At 37.4% G+C, this 23,299-nt stretch overlaps 1 protein-coding gene across 5 annotated transcripts in view; it reads right to left on the bottom strand.

The window, feature by feature from the left end:
• Positions 1-23,299, bottom strand: part of LOC111336958 (voltage-dependent calcium channel type A subunit alpha-1-like) — a 42,849-nt gene that overhangs the window by 15,897 nt on the left and 3,653 nt on the right. For 2 of the 5 annotated variants that reach the window (XM_088751884.1, XM_022943163.2), the window contains exons 1-22: positions 18,923-19,265; positions 18,323-18,428; positions 17,934-18,073; positions 12,888-13,021; positions 12,292-12,444; positions 11,397-11,611; positions 9,647-9,759; positions 9,347-9,462; positions 8,756-8,803; positions 8,268-8,388; positions 7,942-8,114; positions 6,876-6,988; positions 6,502-6,611; positions 5,807-5,938; positions 4,192-4,264; positions 3,967-4,090; positions 3,414-3,684; positions 2,771-2,804; positions 2,549-2,660; positions 1,112-1,241; positions 614-743; positions 435-494 (exon numbers count right to left, since the gene is read on the bottom strand). In XM_088751884.1, coding sequence (XP_088608010.1) covers positions 435-494; positions 614-743; positions 1,112-1,241; positions 2,549-2,660; positions 2,771-2,804; positions 3,414-3,684; positions 3,967-4,090; positions 4,192-4,264; positions 5,807-5,938; positions 6,502-6,611; positions 6,876-6,988; positions 7,942-8,114; positions 8,268-8,388; positions 8,756-8,803; positions 9,347-9,462; positions 9,647-9,759; positions 11,397-11,611; positions 12,292-12,444; positions 12,888-13,021; positions 17,934-18,073; positions 18,323-18,428; positions 18,923-19,125 — 2,811 coding nt within the window. In that variant the 5' untranslated portion in view covers positions 19,126-19,265. Of the gene's footprint in view, positions 1-434; positions 495-613; positions 744-1,111; positions 1,242-2,548; positions 2,661-2,770; positions 2,805-3,413; positions 3,685-3,966; positions 4,091-4,191; positions 4,265-5,806; positions 5,939-6,501; positions 6,612-6,875; positions 6,989-7,941; positions 8,115-8,267; positions 8,389-8,755; positions 8,804-9,346; positions 9,463-9,646; positions 9,760-11,396; positions 11,612-12,291; positions 12,445-12,887; positions 13,022-17,933; positions 18,074-18,322; positions 18,429-18,922; positions 19,266-23,299 lie in introns of those variants that run through there. The other 3 variants (XM_022943149.2, XM_022943154.2, XM_088751883.1) reach the window with 2 other exon arrangements.

Raw genomic sequence — 23,299 nt, 5'->3', positions numbered from 1 at the left:
GACCGCTGGTCCCCAAAATTTGTTGTAACCTGGCGAATCTCTTTATTGTTGCCGACTCACACTATCAACTTGGTTGATGAAAACAACTTATTATGCAATAGCCCCTAACGACAGCATTACAGTTTCTTTATTATGCAATAGCCCCTAACGACAGCATTACAGTTTCTTTATTATGCAATAGCCCCTAACGACAGCATTACAGTTTCTTTATTATGCAATAGCCCCTAACGACAGCATTACAGTTTCTTTAGAAACTTACCCCCTTTAGATATCAACTCACTTTGTTTTTATCATTTGATCTTCACAGAGATGGTAGAGGATTTGAAAAGCGATAATCTCGCTGTTCTTAAGATACATTTTGCGACATAGTTCCTTATGGGTAATCTACATGAATTTCTTTCATCGCTTTGGGTTTCATGTTTGACTTTCATTACCTTAACGAGAACTTCTAAAGCGAAAATTCCAGTGATACCATAGTCAAAATATCGGATCACCTGTCAAAATAAAATGTAGATTGGTTTAGTAAAATACGATGGAGCCTTACGTTGCAGATAGCAATAGCTTCCGTCTGAAAGTCGGCGGATACTCAAAGACTATCACGTGACTTACACACCTTATTTCTCCGTGCTTCCGGGTTGACTGGATCTTCCACTGCTAATAATATGCTGCTGAGCAAAATGACTACCAGAATGAAGTCATCGAAATATCGGAGATTAACTACCCAGTGACAAGCCTGGCGAATACTGAAATTCATTAGAAAAAGGTGAAATATCAATATCTAACGTCCTGAAACTTGATTCTTTGAGTAGATGCGGAGTTGTCTCTTCACAGTGGCGCCTACTTAATGTAAGTTTATGTAATAAGTGGTTTCTGCAAGAAAGTGTATCTCATCCTCTCTTGTTTTCGATCTTTATGAAGGGTGTTTAGACTTATTATTTTGCGCTATTCGTTTTCAAAAAATTACATTTCACCTTCGTTGTTTTATACTTTAACTACTTGACAGATCACCTCCCAGGAAAGAAGAGGAGTGAAAGCAAGTCACTCTCATCACTTGCATTTCCTTTGACAATAAAACATGATAACTAAAGTGGATTGTTTGTACGGTACTTACGGATTATCAGGACCAAAAATAAACATGGAACTCTTTCGTATGATTGGCACATTCTTATGCACATTACGTCTTCGTATAATTCGTCCCGCATCACGCAAGCTGAGCAATGTTTTCCGTGGCACAGTTTGATCTGAAAGATACCACACGATTTTTATGTCTTCATGCTTCCATTTTAACAGGGAAATTAAAGGGTTTCCAAGCGGCGTGAAACGCTTCATTTGACATTTTAGGGTCCAAAGTTCAAACCCTCCTTTCTGCCACTTATCTGGACCTTCCCTTACCTAGCTCCTATGCTCTCCATCATAAAGGCATGATTTATCATTATTTATTTACAGTAACCCAGATTTGAAAGGAGGTACCAAATATAGCCATGAATTTATTTCTCCCTCAATGTACTTCATTATCGATACTGCAGAGGATCTTTCCTCGCACAGGTCCGACAGTGCTAGATCCGGGGAAAGGATTCCTCGAGCTGCAACTGCCAGTATTGTGGGGAATTTTATTATTCGTCTGAAACCAAAAAATTTTAAAACGACAGGATTGAATATAACTTCTCAACTTGAGGTTTTGAAAATGTAGTCATCTTGAAGTGGCATATTTGGCACTAGGTAAATAAAACAACAACAGCAACAACAACAACAAAAGCAAAACGAACAGAAAACAAACCCAATCACTAAATACACAAAAGAAAAATTAAAAAAGTTATGGTTTGTTGATTAAATTCCCCTCCCCCCTCTTCTACGGAAAATTCCTGCATCCAACCGAGCCCACCCAACTCTGGGTGGACAATAAAACTCTTATATTACTTATCAATGCTCTTATTTTCACCAGGCTTTTCTATTGTTCTACCGTATGGGGTAATACCTCCAGCAAAAATTCTAAGTTCCAGCTCATTCAAAACTTCGCTTGCAGAATAATCCTAGGTATCAAAAAATGTGATCATGTCTCTGCTGCGCGCAAATCAATTGGTTGGCTAAGCGTCAGTCAAAAACTTCTATCAAATACTGTTACTATAGTCCATAAGTGTAGAAAAAAGCAGACACCACCTTATATTTGCGATTTATTCCATGACAAATGTAGTATGCCGGGACGCAACACTATAAATATGTCACAATTAAATCTACCTTAAGGCAGATTATCAACTGGTCAACGCTCTTTCACCCTTCGCAGGGCAAAAGGATACAACCTTCTCCCATAAAACATTCGGTGCATAAACAATAACTCAAATTTTAAGAGGAAAGTCGCCCACTTTCTTAGAAACTCTTCTTAAATGGATCGAAACACATCTTTCAACCTGTATATGAACTCACAACACATGTAAATATTTTTTGCCCATCGTAATTTATTATCGTATATTTGCTATCATTGTATTTAACGACAGAATAGCCTCGTATAGGAGAGCCGTAATAATAAGGTGTATTGTATTCTTTTCCTCACCTGCCATATCTCCTTCTTCTTCCCTGTCGGTATTTCCTCCTTCCCTTGAGTTTCCATTTAGGAATTTTCCGTTTGCTTCAAGGTAGCCGTTCCCATCCTGAGAAATCTTGACCTGGAGAAGCAAATGTAGAAAACGATACAAAGAAATAAATGTAGTCTTATATTTGTTGCCTTTTATGAAGCTGTATTTCAACAAAACTAATCAAAACAACGCAGCCTCACCCTTAACGCAGACTTCTTGTTCCATCGGGCGCCTCTGAAAAGGAAATTTGGTAAGGCATCAAGAAACTGGATAAAGAATTATCATGTTGCTATGTTATCACAATAAACTTTTATGGATCATAAAGACTAGTTGTGAAAGTCGTCCCCGGCATGTCACAACTATCGAAACGTACTAATCAAAATGGCCCTGTCCAGGTAAATTTACATTCTCGCCAAAACGGAGCATTGCGCGCCGCCATTAGAAGCACAGCGTTTACAATCAAAAACGATGCTTTTCAAAATCGCGGAAGCAAAAAAAAAAGAAAGATAAAATGGTTCCTCCTCCCAACCGCTCTTAAGAGAAGTGTTGCATGACATCCAAGGCACCCCGGCGAACAAGACTGGCATAGCTGCCATCTGATGCAGTTTCCCTGTGACCACAGAGGAGTTCAAGTGTTGAATAAAATAAGGCCCGAGACTGCGTTAGTTTCTCAAATCAAGCCAGACCGGAGTGAAGGGGGGATCAGTAGAACATTCAAAAGGTGGTATTGCTTTCCTTTGACAATGACACTCTTACCAATGCTACATCTATACGCATGCGTAGAGGGAAGCATCATAGATTTTGCATTTTTTAATTAAAGGCTTGTTAGTGAGCATTGCTTACCTTGGAGAAACATGATCCAAAGGTGGATATACTGGCTTCATGTTACGAAACGGATTGTCATTGTCGTTGTCGTTCTTATTATGATTGATTTTTCCTAATCCTATGAGGACGGGAATCGTGCGCGCCTTGGCCCATCCATCTCTACGTTTTTCCATTCGTTTCTTTCTCATAGCCTCCCGCTGTAGTTGTTCTTCTTTTTCATCTTGCGTCACTGCCTGAGCGTTTGCTAAGTTATCCACGGCTATGGCCAAAAACACGTTAAGCAGCGTGTCTGAGAGAATCTTGGTTAGGGAAAGTAGTTTTGCATGTCAATGAAGTCGGATACATGGAGAAGGTCTTGTCAAACTGCTTGGTGTTTGACATTTACGGCTTGATGGGGGTTCTCAGTCAAATGCGAATGATTGAAAGAAACTTAGGAATGGCTCATCCACAGAGAGTTTCTGCGACTATTGAATTCCGGGTCGAAAAGTATTTTAGAGGGTTGGTTTTTTATTGGGATAACAATAGAAATCATTTGATTACTATGCATATTGATGCGTACTATTAAGGATACAATTCCCAAGTATAACGAGAGAAACAAAATACAAAGATGACAATATTCCCCAGATATTATGTGGGCCTCCTGATGCAACTATCCCATCATTCATTACGGTATTCCAATCCTCTCCCGTCATAATCTGAAATAATGAAAAAGAGAAAATTGAGTTAAGTGAATATTATATAATGTTCAGTTTTATAATGTTGAATAAACATCAACTATGCATGCCAGGATACGAACCTGGAAAACCGCTAACATAGCTTTCAAGAAATTGTCAAAGTTGGTACGCGGAGCTTCAAGACGTTCACTGAACCTGTCGATTAAAACATTTCCCGTCAAAACCTGTCAATCAAAAATGCTGCTCGCAGTAACATTACGTTATCATGTTAATAAAACAGGAAACTATAGAGATAGTTTAAATATTCCATCTAGTAGAATCAATGCTGGCCAACGCGCCTTTTATCATCGTGGCGTAAAAGTATGGAATAATTTAAGTAAAGATTTAAGGCAAATCACGAGTACTAAGGTCTTTAAAAGACGTTTAATTAATGAACTGATTTGTAACATGAACGATCTTTGATGATAATTGTTGTTTGCATATAGTTATTAAGTAATATATAAGTAATGTGAAAGTATATAGTTATTAAGTTCTTTATTTAGTTTTTAACCATTTTTAATATTGATGCTGAAAGCCCTTTTCAGGGATGCTCAATAAAGTGTATGTATAACCCACTGAGCCTGGGTGCGTCCCTTAACTACCACATTAGCTGTTACTCATTTGTATGTTCAGAGTTTAGACTCAGAAAGGGACGTAGAGAAAATGAGTTCTGCGAAAGGACTGGGCTCAATTTGGCTGTTCATTCAAATTCCGTCTCCATGCGTGGGCTCATATCTCTTGGAGCCGTTGGTATCGATTGTGCGTAAGTCTTAGGCCTCAGTCCCTCCCGTCGGATGTCCTTCCCACCAAGTTACCGACCAAGATTCATTCTTAACTTGCGTTCACGATGCCGTCAGGATCAGCAGTGGTCTACCTCATCAAACAAGTATCTTTGGTCAGGATCCCTGCTGTTTTCAGTAAATCGAGTGTCAGATCGCGAGATAGGAACTGAAGGGTGTAGAATCTTCACGCGTATCAAGTAATGGTCTATTGTTCCGGCTCAACTTCACACATTAAGTAGTAAACAATAGTCCTTTTGTTCTTTGTAGCGCGGAGGGACTTTGGCCGAAGCGACGCGAAAAAGTTCGTGACTAACCGGAAAAAAATTTTTGGCATCACAATTTAGCTATTTTGGAAGAGTAGGTAGCGCATATTTGCACACGACAGATAAATTGTCACCGGAGTACCCCAAGGGAAAATTAAACGCTGATTTAGCCGCTTCGGGGAAGTGGGTAGCGTAAATTTGTCTCGTCGAGTCAACTCTTAATGGTCTACCCCAAGAAAAAAATTGATCGCTAATGCGGCAATGCACAAATCGAGAATTCAAAATACGTTGTGTCTCATTCAGACCACCTCTCTCCGTATAAATCTTTCTCCAGAAACTGTCATAGTTCTAAACTAAAGTCGTCATAGTTCTAAACTAAAGTCTAGTCTTTCCGAGCGTTTAAATTTCCCGCTCGTATGCTAATCGGAAGCTTCGAAAAATCCCTCGTGTGTTCTGAAGCTGTTGCGCCATTGTTCAAAAATGGCCATATTGGGTCATTTTTCGCTTGTCTAATAAAGCCTATTGTTATCAAAGTTGAGCCACTTTTCTTGATACGCGGAAGACTTAGATTTTTTTCTTTGTCTTACACTCGTTGCAAAATGTTGAAATATTTGAGCTCGAAATGTACCACTTTTCTTTCTTATTTTACTCACTTTCCTCCAAAGAGCTGCATTCCAAGAAGAGCGAATATGAAGATGAACAGGAGAAGAAGGAAGATGAGACTGAGGATTGATCGCATGCTGTTAAGTAGAGAAGTCACAAAGTTACGCAGGGATGCCCAAAACCTGCAACGAGAAAAAAAGTTATTTAACAACTTGTCATGCAAAAGAACAGTACCTTCAGATCTAACCTAGTCAAGTGAAACCAAAGAAGGAACGAAATCTTAAGATGAAACAAGAAAATTCTGTCAGCACACAAAAATGCAGGTGAAGAAATTGCGCTTGGTTTAGGCGGTGAGGTAAATTACCGACTAGCCACCTAGCCCTCAGCCTATGATTGCTTTAATTTTGCTAACAACTTATGGCTCACTTTTTCACCCTCAACAGCTGAATGCTGATTCTCTCCTTTGATGTCCAAGCATTTCTTTGTCTGATATTCATGAGAATTCAGAGTTTTAACCAGGTAAAATAATACTTTTGGATTATCATTTTCGGTTCTGCGTAACGGTGTCAAAATTCTTAAGGAGTTGATACCTTGATCACTACACGCCGAGAAAGAATTGTCTGCGTCACTTGTTTGACTTCCAGTCTACCAGTATGGTTTTTGTTTGATATACAAGTAGGATACTGAAATAGTTGATGTACACATAATTCAGTCAAATGTGAAAGTAACACGAATTTCAGCTCACCTTGTAAATTTGAAAATTCTAAGAAGACGAAGACTTCGCAGAACACTGATACCAAAGCTATAATTTGTAAAATTTTGCACGACTATCTCCACTATTCCTCCAAGAACAACCTAAGGAAAAGAGAAGAGGAAAACGAGATTCAGTTATTTCAATTTCAGGCACAACGCAGTAACACTGCAAACCTCGAGCTAAGACCTCTCAATCCACAGTCCTGTGCGCCTACTTTTAGCTTAGCGGCGTCTCTCTCATGATCTCGCTAAAAATACGTGTCCAAACACCCCGAGAAAAAATAAATTGGGTTATCTTCGAGTATAGTAAAGTAACGCATTTTCTATTTTTTAGGATTAGTTATTGAATGGACTTTTCTAACTTACCGCACAATCAAATCTATTGAACGCTGACTTGAAGTAAACTCTGGGCCCCAGGCCGTACATTTTCAACAACATCTCGACTATAAATATGCTGAGGAAAACGTACTCTGAAATCGCTGGAAAGACCAAAACACACTGATAACCATGTATGAAATAACAAATGAACTGACGGGATGTAGAACGGAGGTTTGGAATGAGTGAACAAAGACAAAAACCAAACTAATCATTATGGGTCACCAAAAACTTTGATTAGAACCAATGAAAAATTAGCAGGGGGGCCAAAGATCACAGAGTAAATGAAGCAAACTTGGTGAAGCACGTTCGATTTGGAGATTTTATTTTGACTTTGACTTGATTTGAAGCAGCACTGATTTTAGTTTCGTATCTAATAGGTCAAGAGTTAAGAGTGAGTTTCCTAAACTTATCACAGAGGAATAGTAAAATTTCCTAACGAAGAGTGTCTTTCATGTTATTGGAGTGTCCCTTTTTTCAGTTCTAATTGACCGAGAAGGAGTCCCTAATATATTCTAAACAAGTTAATATATAGAACAAGAGGAATGGTGACCTTTCCTTGCAGGGGTTGAGATATAATTTTTCACACGCTCGTTGCAAAACGAATAACATTTTTCTATGTTGGGCCATCGCACTAAAAATTTTCAATCTATTCTTTTCAATTTATTCTGGCAGAGCTCAGTTTCGAAATTTTTAATTCTGGCGATGTACGAGCTAAACGAAGAGAGGAACAAAAAGAGAGAGAAAGAGAGAGAGAGAGAGAGAGAGAGAGAGAGAGAGAGAGAGAGAGAGAGAGAGAGAGAGAAAGAGAGAGAGGGAGAGAGAGAGAGAGAGAGAGAGAGAGAGAGAGAGAGAGAGAGAGAGAGAGAGAAAGCAGTGCTGATATGATAAATATGAGAGAACTCGGGTCGGACGGGATAATATTTAGCTTTTAGTCGTGAGGCACGGAAATCACAGCGCTCGGTACGTAGGACATAATCGTACGTAGAGCCAAATATTTTCCCCTCCGGCCATCCTACTCAGTCAGTAAGTACATAACATGTCATATTTCACCCACCTTGAAATCTCTCCAACCAATCAGGTTGCCCGTGGTGTTCAACAGACATGAGCACAGTGTTGAGGAAAACACAGACAATAACTGACCAATAGAAAACTTGACTTTTGACCATTTGACGGACGTGAATGCGGAATAGCTTTTCCTTCTTCTTGAGTTTCCGCATTGTGCTGGAGCTTCAATTAAACGGAAAGACTAAATCAAAAAAGTTAAAAAACTTTTAAACTCCTAGTAGTATGCAATAAGATCATTCCTCTCTTTCTTTAACCTCCCAAGTTCAATTTGTCCCTTTAATTGTTTGTCTGTGCGGCTCGTAACGGTATCCGTACCTTTCAGACCAGTTTTCTGATTTATTTCTGAGATACTTGACCATTTCTCCATGATCTTCTATCAAATGCATGATGGAGTCCGACAAACTGTAACGCTTCTTCAGCGGATCGCGTGGACCACCTGAATGTAGAGAAAGATTGACCCGATTCAGGTCAGGGAGAATCAATTGATTGCAGTTTTCGTATGGAAAAGATTTTTTCAGCATAGTGTATGACATATGACAGTGAAGCAAACTCAAACGGCGAAAGAAACCAGCACGTAGTCATAGATTTGTTGTTGTTGTTGTTGTTGTTTTCATAACTTTACATCTATGGTTTAGTAGACGCAGAGCAGACTATAACAATCCAATAAACAATGCTCGTAAGTGTAAAATGATTGTTTGGCTATTTCTAATATGTTGAAAAAGCTGCAACATAACTGTCCCATTTCTCTAACGTGACTTTGAAAATTATTATATTAAAAAGAAACTGTTTGGAATACTGCTTACCTCCTCCTACTCCGTGTCTCTCTCTTTCTTCTCGCAAAATAATATCCTCTGTAAAAAAAGGTAATACAGGTCCATGATAAATGATAGATGTCATGCCGCCTGTTCATTTCACAAATATTTTATGATTGACATTTTCTTAAAAGAAATCTGGATGTTTGGCCTCATTGAACTTCCCCTCCTTCCCGCCTCTATAGTTCGCCACCCTGTAGTAAAATAAACTCGCCCCCACCTTAACCACTTTGCCCCTAAATCTTTTAACGCCTTTTGATAACGGTAGAACTTACTTCTCTTTCAGTCGAAACCATAATTCATTTCGATCACCAAGTAATTTCAAAGTGAAACCCTAACAAAGCTCGATCACCATGAGCACTCTTAGCCTTTACTGACTTACGACTACTGCACGGGTGATGTAAAGCCCTCAAATATCTCCGATCGTTACTTAACTGGTTTGGCACTGTTTATTTCCATAAGGTTGTTATTGCATTCCTTTCAGAGAGTTACAATTGACGCTCTGTGCGTCCTATCTTGGTGTCATGCAGAAATGTGACTTTTTCCGCTTTTTGGTAACAAACACAATGGAAAAATTCTAACCTGCCCTTCCTATCCAATCTGTGTACGCACTGACTTGTCTTTCTATTTTTTCTCGACTACGATACTTGAAAAATGTTCGTCGATTTTCAGCTCTTTCTCTTTCTTTTGCGAACTCACTGGAAAAAATATCAGACAATGGCATAATTACTTCATATTTTGAGAGATATTTTTAGAACAGAGAGTCTTTTCAACTTGAGGCTATGTCTGCAAGCCATGTGTAAGCCGGTTGGGGTCAGTTTAATCGAAATTTTTACGCACAGTGCTACTGTTGTCATTAATCATATACTTGAACATACTTACCCACTCAAAACACCAAGAACTAAGTTGAGCATGAAGAAAGAGCCAATGATAATTAATGATATATAAATTATTGATGTGATCACACGTGTGTGATAATCTCTTGCATCGTAACTCTGCAATACATAAAAGAAAAGATTAAAAGCTAAATTCTTGTAACAGGAGGATTTCATTATCCGGCAAATTAATAATGGAAATCAACAAAATCATCCTAGATTTTCTGAAAATGGATGTAGTAGTGGTAGTAGTAGTAGAATCTTTATTTATACACGATAAGAATTACAGCTAAAAAGCTTGTGGGGTCGTGTACTTAACAAAATAGTATCTAGCCAACTTATGATAATACTAAGACACATTTCAAACTAAATAAGAAACTATAATACAATAAAACATTCAATTTCCTCTCAACTTAAAAATACTCGTAATCAGTTAATCTATTCCTAGCCGTCGAACCTGATAAACTAGTAAAAGTAAAGCTTGTGAAGTAATTGTTTCTCCTGAGTAGCCTCCTGAGATTCTTAAGGGCGAAACTACCTACGTTTTTGACATGATGGTTTGCATAGCTCCATAGCACCGAACCTCTGTATGCTAAAGAGTCCTTTAACAATCTAGTGTTTAATCTAGATGTGGTTATTGCTTCTTGGTCTCTTAGTGAATAGCTACGTTCCCGCCTTATGAATATGCTATTAATTAGAGACTGAAGTAGTGAGACTTTACTTGCTCTATAAAAAAGGTTAACTATTTGAAATTTGTATTCTAAATTGATCGTATCCCATCCTGAAACGTCGAGAGCTACATTAGACTCCGTATCTTTGGATAAGCTGTAGACAATTTTTGCTGCTCTACAGTGAAGTTTCTCAATTGAGTACAGAAGATCTAAGTTTGTACACGAACCCCATAATATAATACCATACTTCAGAGAAGGTAATATTAAACTAAAATAAAAGGACATTTTTGGGAAAGAACCTTGAGCGCTTCAATAAGTCTATTTTGTTCGCAAAGTTTTTCTTTAGTTCTAGCATATGCGGTATCCAGGTAAGCTTGTCATCTACAATCATTCCAAGAAGCCGTGATTTTTTGACATAGCCTAAAACAGATTTACCCAAAAATATTGGAGGAAGCGGTCCTATAATGGTTGGTGTACTAATTAACATGACTTCGCTCTTAGCCGGGTGAGGTGTTAAGCGATTCTCTAGGCACCACCTGTAGACCTCTTACAAAGCACAGCTCAAGGAAGCAATCGCTGCGTCTGCAGACTCTCCGATGCTGAAAATTGACGTATCATCCGCGTACATGAACAGGGATCCCGTGGTAATGGCGGCGGGCAGATCATTAGTGAACAAAGTGAACAAAATAGGGCCTAAACAGATCCCTGTGGTATACCATTTGTTACTGGTAACATGTCAGTGTTACCAGTAACATATCATATATTCTCAACCGAGAATATATGTGCCCATATATTCTCGGTTGGGATATTATTACACTGTAAACATTTTCAATCACGTGGATTACCCCTACGCTGAGTCTATCCCTTGGTGACAAGAGGCCCGCTGGAGATCGAGCGTTGTGATCTATGAAGTCGGGAGGAGAGCGACAGTCACATGCATCGAAGAGGGTTTATTTACGGCTTGCGAAAACGTCTTTGGCGAAAAAGTATTTTCTAGTAATGCAAATTACCCAAATGGTTCTCTTTCATACGCTTAAGAACACTGAAAGCCGGAAAACAGTCTATCGATGTGTTAAATCTACTTACATGATACATAATATCAGTCCATCCTTCCATTGTAATACACTGAAATACCGTCAACATAGATAGAAAGATATTATCAAATGTAGTAATTCCTTTATTTGGTCCTCTCCAGACGGATTGCTTTTTTTCACATGTCAAATTCCCATCACAGGGGCGGCCACCATATCCTGGAACACTACAGACACGTGAGCCGGTGATAAACTTAGTGTCCAGTCCATCTGAAGAAATAAATAAAACATAATTAGTCTTAAGATAATGCTTATGTAGCACCAGTGATGGTGCAATAGTGCGAGTACTCGTTTGCAACCGCTGTGGCCCGAACTTGGCGTCACACGTGGTTTGAGGCTTCGGTTGGCTCTGGCATGTGGAGGTTCCATCCCATGACTACTTCGCATTTTAATGAAGGCCTTGAAGCCTCCAGAGAATTAAGCTTATTCTAATAGTTTTTAATAGGCTGGACTAAGCTAATTATTATACATCTGTACTACGCTAATAATTATCCTACAATCGGCGACAAAATTATTGACACTTCGATCTTTTCGACCCCATATTACTTCAAGTTATCTCTTTTGTTTTCGTTAAGTAGATCTATTTGTCCCCTCCCTCTAGAACAACATTGAATGGGAAAGGGCGTCTGTTAATGATTTTGAGCGTGGTAGTATAGATGCTACTAGTTCAATATCCTTGTAACCCTTCATGATTATGACTGGAATGGAGTTGAAATATTGTATTTTAACATCAAATATCGCGCGAAATATCTATTTTTCCAATGTTTTCTATTCTCGGCCTCGCCCTTTTCCTCCTTTACTAAAACATATTAGATGTTCTGAACTTTGAAGCAAACCTCTGACTTGTATTTCTAGCATCGATTGAGGTATACATATATAATTAATCTCACCTGTTGCGTTATTGTAACAGGTCCACTGAAACTTCCCTCGAAGGAGTTCTAATCCTACTATGGCGTAGATTACAATAACAAATAAAATCAAAAATAAAATCTGCAGCAGAGGAATCATGGCTCTTGCTATTGACTTCATGACTACTTGAAGACCTGCAGCAAAACAAATAACAGGCTATGAGTTAAATGGAATTGAATTCTAGCTCGGCAGTGGAACGAAAAGGAATGTAATTCCATCAGGAATTGAACTCATTCCTTCGATCACCAATCTCCGTTTATTGTCGATAGTATTTAAGCGCTTTTCTCCTCACCCAACCCCTTATCTCACCAGAATTTAATTTTTCTTTTACACACAGTTGGCAATAAGTTAAAGCCGTTTTTCTGCAAGGTCGCTAAATTCCTAAATTGCCTCCTTTTGATACAAAAAAAAAACTACCTATTCATCTGAATTTTGAAATTTGAATTGACCAGCTAAGGACCGTAAGGATTCGGACTTATCGCGACGGGACTAAGCGACAAAAGCTTATCTTCGCTCTGATTGGGCAAAAGTCAGCACTCTTCCCAGTCTAGCGTGGTAAATATACAGTTCCACTCACTTGGTATACCAGAGACAATTTTAAGTGGCCGCAAAACTCGAACTGCTCGGAGAACTTTAAGCGACTCCGACTCTTTTAAACTGTTGCTATCACTCCCACCAGAAATCTCAGGATCAGATATCATTCCCACCAGCCTAGAAAGTAGAAAAAAGTTAATTGATTTGAGTCTGTAATAAAGACGATAACTTATTGATTACGTAAGTGGAGCAGGCAGTAGGTCCAAATAGAACTGATTTCATCTAGAAAAAAAGGTCGGCGATTCATATCGTCTATGGCAAGAAGATAACCTTTTTTTACCCTTATTCTTAAATTTCTTTGCAAAACAAACACCCTGGACCTTTGTCGACCTGCGTATATTGTTTTTCTGAATATTCCCGCAAAAATTTCCAGGGAAAGTTAATTTTTCGAAAACTGTGGGAAAGCTCGAACAAATGCTCGAGAATTCGATTATCGTATGACAAAAGTTCGCTGGTGGCTAAACCGATAAATTTGAATAAAGAAGTGAACTGACATGTTAATACAATAATGACCTTTTCTCTGTTCGTGCTCAAATTTCACACTCTGGATGCTCATTTAAGTGTTTTAGTCTTCTTTTTTAACAAGATCAAACCGAAAATTCGCTCAGGACAGGGTAATTAAAAGTTCGCGTTAAAAGGAATATGATTAAACTATCGCTAACTGAATATGTAATCAAAAGACGATGTTTCGCCATTTATTTCGTTCACCATTCTGGCATTTAAAGTTGCAAAATTATCGTGCCGCAGTAGCTTCCAAAAATCCTAAAACGGAGTCGTCATGATAAAAAGAAAAATATATAATTGGTCCGAGGTGGTTGATAAAATACAATATTTAGTTGAAAGCGTTTCATAAGCTAATGAATGAAAGTGATTAATATTGCCGGCCACGCGAACTTGTCAATCAAACCTTCAAGCACTAGCATACAAATGTTTTCTGTGCACCAAAAGCGGTACAGACAAATCATACAAAATGAAATTATCAGAGCTTGGAAACTTAAAAAAAAATGGATTTTTTAAAAGACAATATGTGTGCTGGACCAATACCATCAGCGCATTTTAATTTACAATACATCACCAAGAATTACATGATTTTGTAAGGAAGACGGATATTGATAAACCATCTTCATCAGAGACGAAGCCAATTGAAGTTCACGGAAACAGATTTGACGATGAATACCTACAAATGGAAAGCATCACCGGGGGTGGAACTATTTAAGAGCGAAAAGTCAGTTATAAATGAATGAAATTTTGAACTAAAATAGTCGCCTCTTGAAAGAGGTTCTAAGTGACTTGAAGTTCGCATCACCGTAGTGACACTCACGTCATCATACAGTTTGTATTTCGTCAGTTCAGAATAAGGAAGTCCGTATTGATAAAGCAAAGAGGAAAGTCCATCGCTTCACCCACGACAAAGAGAAATTCTCGGACACAAATAAAAGGCGAACGCGTACAATCTTTAGATTTTTGTTTTTACGCCGGGGAGACATTAATGTCTCTCAAACTTGCAGGAAACGTGAAATATTTAATACGCCAAAATATCGAAAGAGTGCTGTGAGAAAATACTTCTGGCAAAAGGGAAAAGGAAAAATTTTGGTAGAATTGAAAGGATTTTTGAGCGTCTAAAATGTAAAAACTGAAACAATTTCGGCCACTGACCCTCCAAACTGTAACTGACTAACTGAAACTACCCCTCTGTAGTTCATTAGTTGTAAAATCCCCCGGATGCACAACAAATACACTTTTTGCATTCTTTTGCGAGAAGTAGAAAGAAAAAACTTCCGAGAAAAATAGAACTATGCAGATTAGAAAAGGAAACATACGAGTTGTGAGTTTTTTAGCTTCTACCTATAGCGAACGATGTTGAATGTAAATTGTAAATTTTTCATTCATAAAAGCTATTTTTAGCTGATGGAATTAAAACTCTCAATCAAGTTGACAACTCTATCTCAGAAAATGCTCTTTTCAATGCAATACTAAATAAATGACTGCTAATGGCCTGAAGGTAACCTGGACCATGTTCGTTATGCGAGTAATTGGTAATTAAAGAAATTTTAAGAAAGCAAATAAAGGGAATAGGTTTATGACATAAAGGCATCGAATTTCATAGATAAGTATGAAAACTCAGCACGCTGCCCAGCGTTAATATCACGAGAAAGGCGAGAAGTTACTTTCCTGTTGTCAAACTTAAATAAATTTTTCACTTTATGACACATAACTTGGTTATTTTTTATTTCGATCTTCAATTTTTGTGTTTCATCTGATATCCATACTAGTTTTTTCCTTTCTGCTATTTTTAGATTACACTTCCTGTAGCTTATTGCAGCATCTTATTGTTTATTCAGCCATCTTTTCCTCAGTGGAGAAAAAGTATACGACCTTTTGTTAGTTTCCTTGTTAGAATTCAGTTTCAAGTGGGAAAGAGGGGTCGAAGAGTGAAGGGGAATGTTGGCACTTTAGTGAGCTTGGGAATGTTCTTTTATAGGATGGCCGTAGATCTTTCAAATGGTGTGAAACGTTTGCTGTGCTGTTCGCGGATGAAATTTTTCAACAACCCCGTCCCAGGGTTTCAGAAATCATAAGCCTGAAAGGCAGTTTCGTTTTTGGAATGAAGACGGAAAAAATGCAAAAGTGTTCTATATGCTCTAGATGCATATAAATAAACTGGGTTTAGCAGCCGAATCGTATGCTCCCTGTAAAAAGGTTGCAAAATTTATCATGGGTTTAAATAAATAGTTCAGATTATGTCTGCAGGTTAATAGAAAATAGTCTTCATCTTGGATATGTAGAAATTTCACTCAGACCGGGAATAAAGAGTCAGTAATCGATGGATGAAAAACTAGTCAATTGACAATCTATCACCATGGAGATCTCAACAGTTGCTTAAATTAAAAAACAACGGTTTCCTTTTATTTCGCCATCCGTGGAAAAACATTCCACCCGTAAAAAGGGATTTCAAAACACAAATTTAATAATTGAATGATCTAACACCAGTCATAAGTAAATGAATTTCTGATGTTGCGTAACAAAAACACCTTTCAAGACTCTTCTCGCCTTGAAAACTGGATCGAAATTGGAACAAATTGTTTTTAAAATAGCTTTTTATACAAATAAGTGAATACTGCGTCTTGCCACATTTCCTTTTTCCTTCCTCAGTAAGCTATTGTTGTTCACACACATCCTTCAGGTGTCCACCACCTTTTCATATTTACCTAGCTGTTTTAAAACATGATTAAACATACGTCGGCGGTCGCGGCGAATAATAAGAATTTTACGCTTGGTTTCCTTTGGTCTCAAAATAGGCAGGCTTTAAATGGGATCTAACCTGACATTTCTTACTTAAACAGTTATTTTGCATGAAAAAAATACATTGAGTGAAAAAAAAAAATCGTAAGTTCCACCTCACTCGGCATTAATCCTTTTTTTGACAATGTAGCTGCGTTTGACAAGGAGTCATAACTTTTTAATTTCCATCTGTTTTATGGTAAACTTTCATTTAATGATGATATGAAGCTAAAAAAAATGCGAAATGCTTCATCGAGGATAAATCCAAATCTGTTTTGGTAAGAATCTAAACGTCATCCCCTTGTCTATTGAAGTTACAAACCATACTGGACCTATTTACTAAAACATTCCATGGCACACTAAGTTTGTCAAAATACAGCAAATAGTCTTTATCTATCTTCAATACAACAGCTTGTACTTGTATGGGCGTGGTTAAATTTTTGAGTCAGATAAGTTTTCTTTTCGCATTTTTTTTCTTTTTTTTTTATCACGTGCTTAAACAAAGGCAGTAGACAATCACCACAAGTTCTTTCATATTATTTCGTTTTTATGTACTGCAATAACCGTAAATTAAGTTGTTGGAGGTAATTTATTTTCACCTTAACTCTTTGTTAGTAGATTTAATTGGGATTGGCTGAATAAGCGGAATACTTAAAACAAGAGGGAAACTTCGCGAGAGAGCATTCGTTAGTAGATACAAAAGAGTCGCCCATGAAGTGTTTTCTGTCGGGTTTAATTTTAAAGTTTTCAGAAGTATGTTGAGACGAACAACAAAGAACAGCTTATGCTTTATCAAGATATAGCCATGCAATAGCTTAGTACTTGGAACACGACAATTCTATTCCAAACTTCTTTAAAATACTAGGGGAAACGAAGTTAAAAACAATATGGTTTTTCTGGGAACGAGGTCTTACCTGGAGAAAATACTCAATGACATTTGATAATAAGAGAGTTTGATCCAAAAAATCGAGCAATGATGAGGAATCATTTTATGTGTGCTACAGAATATTAGACAACTCGCATAGTGAAAATCAATCGCAGTGGCTTAAAATGGTTTCATTCTTTTTACTTTGTGATGATACGCTCACGTAATAAATAGTATATAGAGCGTTTGCCAGAAAATAAGGCCGTAAAAATGTTATTTCATAATTTTAATGTTAAATTCGTGGAGACATGAACGGGCTGGTGTTCGGTTAGTGTCAAGCGAAAAGTATTTGATTGAAATATAATAAGTTTATCGTGTCTGTTTATTTATCAATAAATGTATATCTGTTTCGTGGTTGTTGTTGTTGTTCGCGGCATTAATGTCATGACAGTACGAGGTGCTACATATTTACAACACAATAGTCGTTCTATTTAGCAAACGCATTGCTTGCTTAGCGTGTTATTTCTGTAGCGATTTTATTGCTAGCGAAGAGAGAGCAAATTCGAATAAGACCTGCCGCTGGTGTATCTCTGACTGAACTAAATACAAGGACCTTTCATGATTCATTCTATTTATTCTTTCTTGTTATTTGCACAACGGGGGTCTCCAAAATGGCGTAAAAAAGGAAGACATTAAAAATCACTGGTAAGATCGGATTCTGGGGCCAAAAATGCGTTTCGATGTTAAACGCACAACTCGCGCGCTATCCGCTTCGAACGAAATTTCCGGCGTAGATAAAAAATGACAACAAAAGCAGCTGAACGAAGAGAATGTTAATGTTCGCAAACTCTACTGTCATTTAGACAAATAAAAAGGGCTTACCCGACAACGACCACCACAAAATCCAAAATATTCCAACCGTTTCGCAAGTATGCATCCTTATGAAGGAGAAAACCACTGGCGATGATCTTCGTGGCAGCTTCTATACAGTAGATTATGACGAAGTACTTCTCTGATTTTTCCTTAAGAAAATAAACGAAAACATTTCAAGAATAATCCGTAAATAAATATATTAGTTGCTGTTTTTCGTTCGTAGCTCACTTTTGTCTCCAGATTTGTTAGTAATTTACTTTATAACACATTTCGTTGTTTTGCTGGGTAGGTTTCCTGCTTTCAAATAGCTTCGTTCGAAAAAATACAGAAACGATTTCTTTAATTAAACCATAGATTTGTCTCTGTTGGTTCCTAAGGAGAAGAAAGCAGTTCTTTACCAGTTGTTCATTTCTCTTAGTTGTATCTCCATTGGGTAGCGGTTCATCTAACATCAGAACAACACAATTTACGGCGATTGTCAGTAATATAAAATATTCAAACTTCCTAGAGCAGAGTTCAGGAAAACAGCAATACAGCAATCTAATTGTGAAATCGACTAAATTAAACATCGTATCAAATCATTTTAAAAAGCAAAATAAAGTAAGGGTGCCTAAGGTACAGGAGTCTGAAGCTAATTCCTTGAAGAGATAAAATAAAAGGAAAACATTTGGATCAATTCCAATCTGGGGAATTTCATGTTTGGAGTAATCATATTGTCCATCGTGTTACTATTTCCCTGTGACGCACGAGGAAAAAAATTTCACACAAAATCTAAACAAAATCGCAAGCGCCTCTAAAAGATGATTGTGAACAGACTTAGGGCACCGCGAAATTAAAATTACATCAACCTGAGAATGAGGTACCAGAGAGACACAAGGTAATATGGTTAAATATAGAACAAGTGTCAGGAACAAAAGGGAATAACTGATGAAAATTCAAGCAAAGATATATTAGAGATGATGATGATGATTTTTTTCAAGTTTTTCAGTAAAGGATACTTGGATTCCACAATCTTTTTGCAGTAGAATCTTATAGGGTTATCTTCCGGAAGGCAGAACAGCGCTTTCTTTGAGCGGTTGGCATCATCGATGACTTGCTCACCATAAGTGGACATAGAACGATATTTACGCTGGAAAACCTCTGTTGCCGCCCGGAGCTTGTTTTCCGAATTCTTAGTGAGATCCTTCGCCTCATCGGCCATCGAAACATTTGGACTTCTATTTCGTCGTCACCTGTGACCCAAAAATAGCGCGTCATGGAAAGTGAGCAGGGAATATTATTCATTCATCAAAATTCATCTTGAACAAGAAATCACCGAAACACAACGCATTAATTCAGAAAAATAGAAAAGCCGAACGTCTGGTCATGTAATTTACATATTGCGTCCGCCAATCAGCACTTCGTTCTTTTATTACTCGATGAGGTTGGCTATCGGGATTTGTAATTGATGTATACAGGAGAAGTGCGGAAACATGGAGCACTTTATGCCGGTAAATACAGCTGCCTTGCGATATCATATTAACGGGTATTTCGTAAACGCTTGCTTTCGCTGAATTTGATAAGCTTTTCAACAAAAACCAGAAATGATTTAAACGCTGTCTATTCAGCACGCCATTGCCAAGGGTTCTTTAAATTTGCTCGTTTAAATACATAGGTAGAGAGACACAATAAATTTCGTATTATTGACAAGAAAGGTTCTGCCTCGCGGATATTGAAATTCACACCTTCCACAAATTCATTTGAACATTCATGAAAGGATTTCGAGCCTCGATTGATGAACTACCTAAGTCTGAAGACTTTGATCAACGAAGTATTGTAGTACTGATTGCTTTTTCAGGCATGAACATTTATTACGAAATTTTAACGGTTAAATAAGTTTTATGTGTCACGAAGTGTTAGCGATTTAAAAATTCATAAAACGAAGGCTTTACATGTAAACTAACGGAACTGTTGCAAAAACAGTGAATACAATTATTGTAAACACCAAAATATTAATCTGAAAATATTTGAGCTTTTAAGGTAAACAGAGAATCAGTTATCTCTATGGTTCGGTCAAAATCTGTTTAAAATCTTTCCCGTGGGCGCGATCTTTGTAAATTGAGTTGCCTTTGTCAAAAAAACTTTCAAGCACTTACATTGGTGTTATATAATAACACTGTAAAATCTTCGTATTGTAAACTTGGTTTGAAATTAGATCATTAATCGTGTTTTCTTGAAACATGAAGAAATACGCCTTGATTACGTTCGTGCTATCAAAGAGTGCGAGGCTAACTTTTGATTTGAGTAGTAATTCTCATACAAAGAATACTGAGTTTACAAATTATCCCCGTTGTTTTCAGTATTTCTAATAGGGAAAGGTTACGTTTGTTTGTGGTTTGATTTAACTCAATGCCTCAACCAGAGTTAAACAACGCCAAATATGGATATGAACCTCCCAGTGTGAAGACACGTATAAAATTTGGTCATAATGTTCTGTCACTTTTAGAATTCAGAGCACGTTTCCAATTAACATATCAGATCTCAGACAACCCTAATTCTTTCTGTCTATTTCACTCATCACTACTTTCACTGACCAAGCTCTTGGATGTGTCAGTCTCGAAGTGTCGCCGGGGTCTCTAAGAAACACAAAATAATTTTTTTAACAACCTAGTTTGTTCAAATCCTTAAAGCTTGTTTACTTGCTCAATGTTCAACAACCATACATTTCACTGTAGATATTTACACAATCATATGAAGTAATGAAGTTCAAAGTACTTATGACAACCTTATAATCTTTTTGATTATGCCAAACCTGTGTTGTTGTATGTTGTTCTCTCAAAGCAATCCAAGTGGCATTTATAGTTTTCTATTTATCAAGTCTAACTGCTCTCCACTGGCTGTACACCTACTTTAAACTTGGAAGATAAAGTTTGGAGCCCCCGAATCTAACCCCTGTCTTGTGTAGGGGGCTACTTTCGCACTATTTAAAAGATATACGTAATTATGCCCGAAGTATACCCCGAACTGAGCTGTATACATTTTATTTTCATCACAAAGAATTTTACTTTCAAGAGTATTCTAACTGTTATGAAAAATTTTCCAAATGTATTGAAAATTAAATTGTGATCGGCGCCAGCTTGAGAAAAAGCAAAGTAACCTGGCCGCACGCACAAAACTACAACGCATCGTTTGCAAACAGCTGATGCTTTGGTTATCGGTAAAAAAAAAAATCAATATCCGAATAAAGAACGCCTTTTTGTGCAGCTCCCAGTTGTTCAGATCGAGCGACAAGAGATGGAAAGAAACAGAGCTGTGAGACTATTTTATGTTATCCGTAACCGATCAGGTTACAGCGCCAAAAATTGGCTGTGATCCTATTTGGGTTTAATAAGCACATTTGGAGTCAATTGTTAAGTTGAGTTATACTACTCTTTGGAACCTAGAAGCCGGGTAATTGTTAAAGTTTCATGTATATTTTCAATGGTGGAGATAAAAATCATGGAATTTCTGCAACTGCACAGAAAATATTTTTTGCCGACTTTCTTGTATTCGGATCATGAGAGATACAGCACTTCACGATAAAATTCGTATCGTATTCGTCATGTAATATCCTCTATTTAATAGATAGATAGATAGATAAATAAACGAATGAGTTAATGAATATCTATATTTCATATATCGTCGTATGAACAAATAAATAAAGGGAGGAAGAATGGATGAATCAGTAAATCGATCAGATCGAATACCCACAGTGTTTTATCCTTCCCTGATTCTCGAATTGATTTAACGCTGGAATTTACTAATAAAAGACACCAAACCTGACGATTTGAAAAATTGTTCCGGCTTGTTGTAGTTCCCTACCAAAGTGTTCCACCATCGAAATTCTAAATTCGTCCACCATTTTCAATCATTGTTCACCAATAGCAAGAAATGTTCAAGTGCGGTTGTAGATGGCTTTTCGGAGCAGATAGTTCTTTTTACATTTCCAAGTGTTATCTAAACGCATGAATAACCTTGTAAGAGAAACTTTAGAGTGCCTTAAGGGGCTGTTTTGATAAAGGAAATACTTCTCGCTGACCCATCACTGTTAACGAATGTGATAGCTTTCCATTTGTTATCACAACATTTCATGAGTCTGACTAAACCTAACAAGATTTGACATCAAGCGAAACGACATCTTTGAACATTAAAGATGAAGAATACAAAGATAAATGCTTCAAAAATAGTAATATCTTTATTTGCAAATGACAGGTGGTCTTTCATTGAAAATTGACTGAACTGACAGAGTGTAAACTGTGAAGTTAAAAATACTGCCATGTTTGTGACAGCTTTTTTTTTCTCTGCAATAATATAACGCTTGAATTATTTTTTTCCATAACATAATTAACTTATCGCTTTCCGTTGTTCGCAATGAGACGAATTATATGACAAGTATATGATTTGTTCTAAGGAAAATGTTGACAATATGGCGCGGGATTTCGTCTTAAATGAGAAAGCCATCTTAATTATTAGATCAAGATTGTGAAGAATTAAACCTAAACCCGTCAACTATTCAACGTTCCCAATACCAAAACTGATAAGCTTACTTTACTAAGAGTGCTTTCTGTGGACATGGACGCATTTTAGAACAGATTATCCTGTCGTTGTTATCTAAAATGTTTGGCAAAAACATACCGTGAGATTTTTTTTACCCAGATTAGAAGTTAATGAGGGAAGAAACAATGAACATTAGGGCGAAGTTGTCTGATTCAAAGAGTTTTTAGGTTTTGATGAAAACGAATGATAGTATCTCTGTGACTTATTTCTATGCAGACACGTTGAAAAATAGATTCTATTTGTTTTATGTAAGTAAAAAAGCCAAAAATTGTTAAAGATGTCGTCATCTATGCTTCTGTCCTCAGAAAGATCATAAGAGTACCATGACTTGGCTTCGCTCTTATCTGTCCGGGGGGTTCCCAAATAACCCAGTTTAGAGGCACTCTATCTGCAGCACTTCCAGTCTCTGTAGGTGTGCCTCAGGGTAGTATACTGGGGCCACTTTTCTTTATTATTCATATCAATGACTTGCCGTTAGACCTACATTCAGGCGTAACTTGTTTGCGGATGATACTACTCTTCTTGTTCGAGTGCCCTCTGTTACTTTCTTCAGCACTCAGTTGAAAGGGAGGTTGCTAGAACTGTATCTACGTGGGCAGATAATAATCGAATGTCACTTAACACAACCACAACTAAATCTTTAGTTATTACGACCCTGCAGAAACGCCTTACTTTAACCAGATCGGTACTCGATGTCCAAATCAATGGTAGATCCATTGAGCAAGTGGACTATACCAAGATACTGGGCGTCACGATAGACAGTGACATGTCTTGGGAGCATCATATCGATACAATCTGCT

This window comes from Stylophora pistillata, chromosome 3 (genome assembly GCF_964205215.1).
Source record: "Stylophora pistillata chromosome 3, jaStyPist1.2, whole genome shotgun sequence".
Classification (NCBI taxonomy): Eukaryota; Metazoa; Cnidaria; class Anthozoa; order Scleractinia; family Pocilloporidae; genus Stylophora; species Stylophora pistillata.
Note: the sequence above shows the minus strand (reverse complement) of the source record. Positions and strands in the feature narration are given on the sequence as shown.